General features: G+C 42.2%; 1 protein-coding gene across 1 annotated transcript in view; it reads right to left on the bottom strand.

Moving 5' to 3' along the window:
* LOC109819865 (cysteine protease ATG4B-like) overlaps positions 1-1,369 on the bottom strand; it is an 11,734-nt gene extending 10,365 nt beyond the window's left edge. Inside the window, 2 exon segments of the mRNA XM_020385817.1 lie at positions 1-356; positions 1,183-1,369. The exon segment at positions 1-356 is cut by the window's left edge and continues 17 nt beyond it. Of these exon segments, the coding sequence (XP_020241406.1) occupies positions 1-353 (353 nt within the window). The 5' untranslated portion in view covers positions 354-356; positions 1,183-1,369.

Raw genomic sequence — 9,459 nt, 5'->3', positions numbered from 1 at the left:
TAGCATGCGCCTAGAAGCCATATTTTACTAGCTGATCTTGAAACATCAGCCTTGCATGTACCTAGTAAACGCTCTTGAAGCCTCCTCATTGCACTCCTCGTCAAAATCCTCCTTACAGCTGTCCTCCAACCATTGTTTCTTGACTTATTTATTTTGTTTCCACTAGAATCTGGGCTGCTATGCGACTCAAAGACGGAAAAATTGGAAGAAAATAAACTTGACCACAAGGAAGATTTTCCAGTGCGACAAGCCTTTTGTTCTGAAGTAGCAACTATTGTATCCCTCTCCACCAAATCAGTAGCGAGCCCTGCAGGAAATTTTGAAGCTACAGCTCTCTCAGGCAAGTCCGTCATTACCTACAGAGACATGCACATACCACAATGGAATTGGTATATAGGAATCATTATGACTATGTTTTATTTTTGCATGTGTTTACAGAGACAAACAGAGATAGATGGGTATGTGTACATGTCTACATATGTATAGATAAACATCATCTATGCATGTGTATATGTACGTCAAAACTAGAACCTGCACTGGCAAATAGTTGCCAGATTTACTCAGATTTGTTTTCCAGAACGTGCAATAGAGAAAGAACTATTAGAACAAACCGCGGTTCACATTTGATTCTGCTAAAAGCAACTTACATAAATCAGTTAATAAACATTTGAGCCAGTTATCCTCTATACTCGGATGTTTGGGTCTGGTGAAAGTTTTCCTATAAATGTTATGCCCATTAGTGGACGTCTATGAAGCAAATTCAACATTATCACATTGTCTACTTTCATACTGAAAAAAGTCTCCACCAAAATTATAACTTTATTTATAGAGTTTTCTACCAAAATATACATCTCTTTCATTGTTTCATTAAGTTTTTCACTAAGTTTCTAAGCAAACCAAATAACAAAAAAAAACAAGATTTTTCCTCTTCCCATACAAACAACTTCTCCTAAAGGCTTCATTCATAACTTTAAATTCTATTAAAAAAATTAGTCAACGATTTTTATCGATTTTGAACCAATTCACTACTAAACCTTCAAAATTACAAAATTTGACGCGCACAGAATAATCGAAGACTCAAAAACAGACGAACCAGCAGATGAATCAATCAGTCAAACTAACAGAAAAACTTATACATCCTTTCGAAAGACCCAAAAAAAAAATTCAAAAAGAAAATTTTACCTGAAAACACGTCGCCGGTGGTTCGCCGGTCCTCACCGACTGTCACCGTCGATTATCGTTGCGGCGATCTCGGCCGGAGATCGCCGGAAAACAGCGGAAGGGGATGACGATGGATCAAGACGGGGTGCCCTAAATAGTTCTGCTTAGGTACAGGAATCCCTATCTCTAAACACCCTGTAAGATTCTAATTTACGAAAAGTGTTTTTCTGCTGCTGTTGGTTTTTCCCATATGGAATCCGTATCTCTTAACACCCTGTTAGATTCTAATTTACGAAAAGTGTCGCTCTGCGATTGTTGGTTTTACCCATATACCCCAAACTATCTTATTTGCATATTTACCACCGAAAACAGTATATCGGCTAATTTATTTTATTTATCCCCCCTTTCTCAAGGCTTTGGATATTCGTTCCTTCAATTTTTAACATTTTGAAATTAGTGCTTCAAACCATTTAAGTTTGCTATTAGTCCCAGTACTAGGTCACAAAAAAAAAATAGTCCCTTCTAGGGGCGGAGCCATATAAGGCCTAACAGGTTTTGGGGCCCCCTTGAATAATCACTACATTAGCCCCTTAGAGCATCTCCAACAGCTTCCCCATCTTCTTGGTATTCTAAAATTTAGAGAATTTTAAGCTTTTTTTTGGTCCAACAGATTCCCCATCTCATTCCCCAAAATGGGGATAGGAGAGAAAAAATAGAGAGCCTTCCCCAAATCTGCAGCATTCTGCAAATATTTGGGGAAGCACTTTTTCACGTTCTTCTAGACTCAACCCAAAAAAAACAACTTCATCTCCTCATTATAATAATAAATAATTTGGTCAAAATGGGGATTCTTCAAAATAATAAATAATTTATTATTTATTAGTCAAAGATGTAGAATATTTTTATTATTGTAATAAATGCATGATTCTTCAAAATGGGGAAGCTGTTGGAGTTGGAGCAAAAAAAATTTGGAGAATATGACATTTGATTCCCCATTTTGGAGAAATTTTTGGGGAAGCTGTTGGAGATGCTCTTAAATCATATTTTGAAATTAGATCCTTAAATGATGAAAAGTGTTATTAGGTTCCTCAATTCTTAGATTATTTTAAAATTAGTCCCTTTAATATTTGTTATGGTGTTCTCAATCGCCAAAGTGTAACCCTTTTGCCAGCAATGGACGGGTGTACTTCTGCATGTAATGTCCCAATCAAATTGGCTGCAAGAGACCAACAAGGATTCCAACTTAGCCGACTCGCCGAGTCGATATTCCTTCATGTCGACTAGAATGGCGGAACTTGTCGGCCCTCTTGTCGAAGACGACTCGTAACGAGCCCACTCGACCAATTATTTGACGCCTCATGAGGACGACTCGAAAGACGTTACTTCTCGGCGAAGCTAGAGGGCGACTTCAGCTTCGAGCCTCTCCTGCTGACACAACATCGACGTCACATTTAATGCTTGGCAGACGCCATCATACCTCTAGCCCTGATAGACTTCATGACTCACCGAACCACATCGGCACTGTCATGCCTCAGATCGTTTCATATTTAATGTTGAGGTAATCTCTCTTCCACTCGGCGACCGGCACGTGTAAAGTAAGTGCTAACGCAGCCGCCAGCCCATACTTCTTCACCGCCATGTTGTGCTTGGCCGAAGTGAAGATTCTACCCTTATACCATCAGTATAAATAAGATGTATTATTTTAACAAAAGAGGACTTTTTCGACTTTTGGATCTTTTTCCAGAAATATGATCTTCTAAGATATATCTGCAAATTATACTGCACACACAATTACTCTCACAGTTCTTTTTCCCTACTCAAGTTCACCAGCTGACTTGATCGTCGGAGGAACCACGGGGGAACCAAGTCTCGCACTCTCACGAGTTTCTACTTGTGCATGATTCAGCCACTCAACTCGGAACTGGATATTCGGAGAAGGAAGGGGCTCCTCATCAATCTCACTCTCATCCAACCATTTTAATTGATTGTGTGATCATTTAACATCAATAGTTTGGTGCCCACTGTGGGGCTACTTTCTTTTTCAAGAAAGCATGCCTGGTTCCGAGCATGGGTCTGATCAACCTCATCCCGTAGAACCACACCAGAGCTATATTACTCGAGCTCAGCTTCAAGAAATAGCTCATTAGATTTTTTAATCTCTCCAACAGCAATTCACTGCCTTTACTAGCAAACTTCTCAGTCGGCTTCCACAACCACAACAAGCTACATCAGCTATTCCTCCGCCTTCTGGAGACCTGCAATCGAAGACTCACCCTCCTTCCAGAGCACAGCAAGTAGTCCCGCCTCGGACTCCTCATGCTGCTGCCAAGCAGTTGAGGGATCGCGTTGAGTACGTGACCCCACCACCTCATCGGTCGACTCGTCCCGGAGAGCCTCACCAACGTCTTCTCTCTCATCAAGAAATCACCGCCGAGAGTCCTGGCCCTGATCACCTTAGGGACCGCAATAGGGGAGCAGTCTCTAAGACTCTCCCCCATCACCATGCCTCTCCAGCCCCCTCTGCTACCATGAGGCCTCTGGATACGATCGGGCATACAGACCGGCCGAAGAAGCCATTAGGGGGAACACCCCTCTTTCAGATGACCTCATGAGAAGTTCAAGATGTCTCACGTGGAGTAATACAGAGGTAAAGGAGATCCATGAGAGCACATGTAGAAATCTTCCTGAGTTCCCTCCCCTAGCTTCGGGACAGAAGAAGTTTCTCATTATGGCGATCAACTTGATCATCAGGATGAAAACAAAGATGAATGATCCCGTTCATGTCAAGATAAATATTATCAAACTCAACGGAGTTCGTATCTGGCTAAGAAGAGTCAACACAATCATGTTCCTTTACAGCATTAACAATAATTTTAGGGTATTTACTAACCAACCATCTGACTCCTACACTTCGACGAGGACTTAAGCTCGGAAGGGCTTCGAGTTAGGCTTGATCTCCTAGACGAAACCCGAGAGAAGGCGCTCCGGACCCAAGTCACCAATCAGCAACGAATCGCCCGCTACTACAACATCAAGATCTGACCAAGGAGATTAAACGCTGGAGACCTCGTCCTCTGCAAAGCTGCTTTCGACAAAGACACCTAGAGAGGCAAGCTAGATCCCAAATAGGAAGGCCCGTACACAATCTTAGAAGAGCTGCAAGCAGACACCTATCGACTAAGGGCCCCAAATGGGAGAGTCCTACAACATCTCTAGAATGTTGAGCACTTGAGGCGATACTTTTAATAATTATGTAAATTCCATTCAGTATTAATGGAATTATTATTAAAACTGACTTGACTCCTGTTTTGTACTCTTGTAGTGCCCAACCTATGCAGGAATTCTAAGCACTTGGTGCCTTCTCATGGTAAACCCAAGGCATACTCATCATATGGTCGACTCCCACAGTTGTCACTCGACCATTATAGTATGGCCAAAATACCCAGACGTCTACGTAAGTCCTAGCCTGGCACCCAACCTCATGGTTATCAATTTACCGTTTAGCCATCAGGGCGGCCCTCAGTAGGACGATAAGACCTAGGCATCTACGTAAGTCCTGGACACCCAACCTCAACATTGTCATTTTGCCTAAAGCCTCAGTTTCGTCCTAGGCACCCAATCTCAGGGTTGTCATTTTGTAAAAGACCCAGGCATCTACGAAAGTTCTGGGCACCCAACCTTAGGGTTGTCAGTCTGTTAAAGACCCAGTTTTGTCTGGGCACCCAACCTCCGGGTTGACATTCTGCCAAAGACCCAGTTTTATCTGGGCACCTAACCTCCAGGTTGTCATTCTGCCAAAGACTCAGGCATCTACATAAGTCGTGGGCACCCAACCTCATGGTTATCATTTTACAAAAGACCCAGATATCTATGTAAATCCTGGGCACCCAACCTCAAGGTTGTCACTTTGTCGAAAAGACCTAGGCGTCCTTAATAAGCCCTAGGCACTCTAACTTGCATGTCTTCTTCAACAAAAATACCCAAACATCTCGCCAAAATGAGGCGTGAAATGAGCTAGTCGTCTCGACCCCTCAACACTCAGGTCGTCCCAACACGCCCGATTCACAATAATCCACACTTGTTCTCTCAACCAGAACAAAGCTACAAGCAAACAAAGCAAAAACGAGGAATAATTGAAGGCAGACTCCAAAATGAGAGCAAAGTCAATCTTTATTCCAAATTTCAAACTTTGTTACAAGTTTTATTATAATATCCATGTCAATTTTTACAGAAGGCATGTCGATATTTATAAAAAAAATAATATACAAGCTATCAGATCTCTCGGCCAGATCCGGAAGTAGGGCTTGGGAGGTCCTGGGCAGGGGCTTCGGGAGCAAGAGCAGCAGAAGAGGAAGTGGGAGGGTCTTTCCGCCATCATCCAACACCAATTCTAACCCCCCTCCACTCACCTCCCTCTGCCCTATAAACAAATCTAGAAGCGAGTTTGCCACCGCTGTCTCCCTCTCCCCCAACGACTCCTCCCCTATCGAAGTCTACTCGATCCCCGTCCCCTAACCTTTCCAAGGCCACACCGTCAGCTCCGCTGACGCCCACTGTCTCACGATCGAATACGCTAGCTATTGCGGTCGCAACAACTCAGGGATCTCTCCTGGTTCCTTCTCTTTCACAGCCGTCGATCTCGCCACTCGAAGGTGATCCATCAGATCTCATGTACGCTGTCGTCATGTTCCAAATCACCACCATAATCTGGCTCGTCAAGATCATCCTCATCAAGCTTCTCGCCTCCTCGTTCCACGTCAACATCTTCTTTGGTCGAAAGAGGAAGGAGAGGGTGTTCCACTACTACGTCCTCGGCGCGCTCTCCGGTGATACGATTGCCGAGGAGGAGGAGGAGGAGGAGGCAAATGATCACCACGTGGTGATGAGCAGGATGAAGAGGCTGACCAGGGTGACAAGGATGGCATTCGATGTGGGGAGGCTGGTGAGGCACGTGATGCGCACGGGGCTAACGACGGTGAGCTGGATGATGGATCGGGTCGAAGAGCAGTTTGGGGAGGCGGAGGTTACAAGCGAGTGGGAGGCCAGGTACGCGTCGGAGCCGGTTATTAGGAACGTCGCCCGACTAGGTAACAAGCTAGGGATTCTTAACCCTCTAAAACTTTTCAAATTTTTTCATAGTTTAGAGTGTGTGTCCCTTTATTTGCTTAAAAAACTGTGATTGAGTTGGTTTACATTCAAAATATTTGGAAACTTACTTGCATGAGAGTACATAATTTAGAGTGGTATCTCGTAGGATACTAGAGGTTTCTCTTTAATGGAAGATGAAGATAAAAAGTACATAATTTAGAGTGGTATCTCGTAGGATACTAGAGGTTTCTCTTTAATGGAAGATGAAGATAAAAGGTGAGAGAGAGAGAGAGAGAGAGATTACCTATGGGTTAATGTACAACAGAGGCCACTAAATTCAGTAGTCACGATGTAGACTTGTATAGTAGTCAAGATGTAGACTTGTAAGAAAGTTGTTGGAAAACAATTAAGATAATATGTAATATTTAGGGTAAATTATATTAAACCCCTGTGAAAGTTTAATTTTTTTCAATAACCCCCATGAACTCTCAAAACCGCACTAAAACCCAACAACTTTCAAAATGCCTTTTTATGTTGTTTTTTGGTTCTATTTGATGGGGGTTATTTACAAAAAGAATTATGGGGGGGTTAATGTGACTTTGAAAGTTCATGGGGGTTTAGTGTAATTTACCCTAATATTTAACTTAACTATCATTCCTAATATAGAAATGAATGGACCAATAAGATTCATGTAGCCACCCCAAAGATTTGTGATAAAAGTTTTGTTGTCGCCAAAGAAATGTGACTGCTCTTCTCCAACAGAGCTCGAGTCCATAAAATTTAACACTGATGATGCTGATGTTTTTTGGTTCAAAAGTCGGTTCTGTTGAGGAATTCATTATAACTTTGTTTGATTACAACAAATTCGAAAGAATAATCTTTTTATAAGACTTTTTCTACACAACAAAGCGAAAATTACAACTTTTGAGAAACAAACACAAAAATCGTCTATCGATCTTTGTTTTCGTGGGACTTTGCCTGTGCCGGGAACGCTTTTGTTCGTGGACCACCGAATCACAGATCGTGAAGAGGGGGTTGGCTGATTCTGACTTCGTTTATCGAAGTGAGAAATTGAAACGATATCTTATCGAAGTAAGATAGTCGTTCTTCTTAAAATCAAGTCAAAGCTTAATTTCAAGGCGTTGCAAGAAAACTCAAATATGCTCTCTCTCTGCTCTGGAATGCTCTAACAAATGCTCGATCCTCGTAAAAAATGATCCTAGGGGGGTATTTATAGCCTCTGGAGTTCATAACTAAAAAACTCAACAAACGATGAAGTTAGACTGGCGAGACAGTGTTTGCTGTCTCGCTGGGCGAGACAGTGTTTGCTGTCTCGACCCGTGAGACAGTAAATACTGTCTCGCAAACAGTAACTGCAGGCAGTTTTCGTTTTAACTGCCTTCCCACGTTTTAAACTCCGTTATTTTGGTAGTTATTCACGTGATTTTCGCCCACGATGTTTCCCACGTCCCTTGGCAGTTAATGGACACGTGTAGGGCAGTTATCAAGGTGGTTTTGACCATTTCAGCACTGTCTCGCTGGCGAGACAGCAAACACTGTCTCGCTGGCGAGACAGCAAAGCCTGTCTCCAGCAAACCCTGTCTCGCTGGCGAGACAACAAAGCCTGTCTCGCTGGCGAGACAGTTCATTCCTGCCTTGATTTTCAATATGAGATCCTTTTGAGTGATCTTCTCTATGTTTGGGATATCTATTAACATTTTTTGACGCCTACAGATACCCCCTCCAAAGTATTCCAGACGCATTCTTTTGAGTCTGGGATACTTTGGATAAGATAGGTTTTACTTACGATCCCTTCAGTACTTGGTTGAGTAGATCGTGTGGAAGGACTTGTAAATGGCTTCAATGCTTGATCTCTTCTACTGTTAGCCTATTCAGTTCTTTGTAGAATAGCTAATGTCTCCCGGCGCCGCGTTTATCGCTTGACCGTTGTCGAAATCTTGAATTGAAGTTGGTACTTGTTCTTGTGGGTTCAGCTTTTTATCACTGAATTGATATATCGATTGAGAGCTCATCAGGTTATCCTTAAGAATATTCAGATTAATATTCTCCAGAAACTTCCTGTTGAGGGTGGGAATACAGTTTAGACTCGTGTACCTATTGGAGTAATATGGTCTCTTTTTTGTTGGTAGAGATGAAGCCGATGATGGAGAGGAAGAATTTTATATTCTATCTCCTGGTCTCTTTTTTGTTGGTAGAAATGAACCCAGAATCGGAGAGGAAGAATTTTATATTCTATCTCCTGGTCTCTTGTTTGTTGGTAGAGATGAACCTGATGATGGAGAGGAAGAATTTTATATTCTATCTCCTGGTCTCTTTTTTGTTGGTAGAGATGAACCCAGAATCAGAGAGGAAGAATTTTATATTCTATCTCCTGGTCTCTTGTTTGTTGGTAGAGATAAACCCGGATTCGGAGAGGAAGAATTTTATATTCTATCTCCTGGTACAAAGGAAATTTGAAGTGGGATTTCTATTCAGAGAATCTGAATAAGATTTGATCAATTGAGATTGGAAGCAATCCTAACTTTTATAGGTTTGATTGTGCAAATCGAAGGTGGACCTCTTGTTCATGGAAGGAATCAAGAGGGGATTTTGGCTTTGGTCCTAACTGTTTAAAGGTTTGACCAAGATGAGAATTTGAGACGATCCTAACTGTTTAAATGTTTGATCGTTCAATTTGTGGACCTCTCGTTCATGGAACGAATCGAGAGGGGATTTTGGCTTTGGTCCTAACTGTTTAAAGGTTTGACCAAGATGGGAATTTGAGACGATCCTAACTGTTTAAAGGTTTGATCGTTCAATTTGTGGACCTCTCGTTCATGGAACGAATCGAGAGGGGATTTTGGCTTTGGTCCTAACTGTTTAAAGGTTTGACCAAGATGGGAATTTGGAAAGAATTTTGGTGGTCCCACCGTCAATTAGTCTGATCGGTGGGGGATTTTGTGGTGGGAGACTGTGAGTCATTAAGCACCAATGAGAGTTTTGTGAGGGAAGATTGATCTAATGAAGTGATCGAATCTCATCTCAGCAAAAGAGTGTTCGGAAGTCATAGTAGGAGTTTAGTGTTTATCACTTTGTTCATAATGATCGGGGTTATCCCTAAGAATATTACATTTAACATTCTTCCGGGAACTTCCCGTTACATGAATTATCTACCCCCAGCTTTCTTTGCAAAACTGGGTGTAACGAGGA

This window comes from Asparagus officinalis, chromosome 1 (assembly GCF_001876935.1).
Source record: "Asparagus officinalis chromosome 1, Aspof.V1, whole genome shotgun sequence".
Classification (NCBI taxonomy): Eukaryota; Viridiplantae; Streptophyta; class Magnoliopsida; order Asparagales; family Asparagaceae; genus Asparagus; species Asparagus officinalis.
This window is presented reverse-complemented; position numbering and strand designations above follow the sequence as displayed.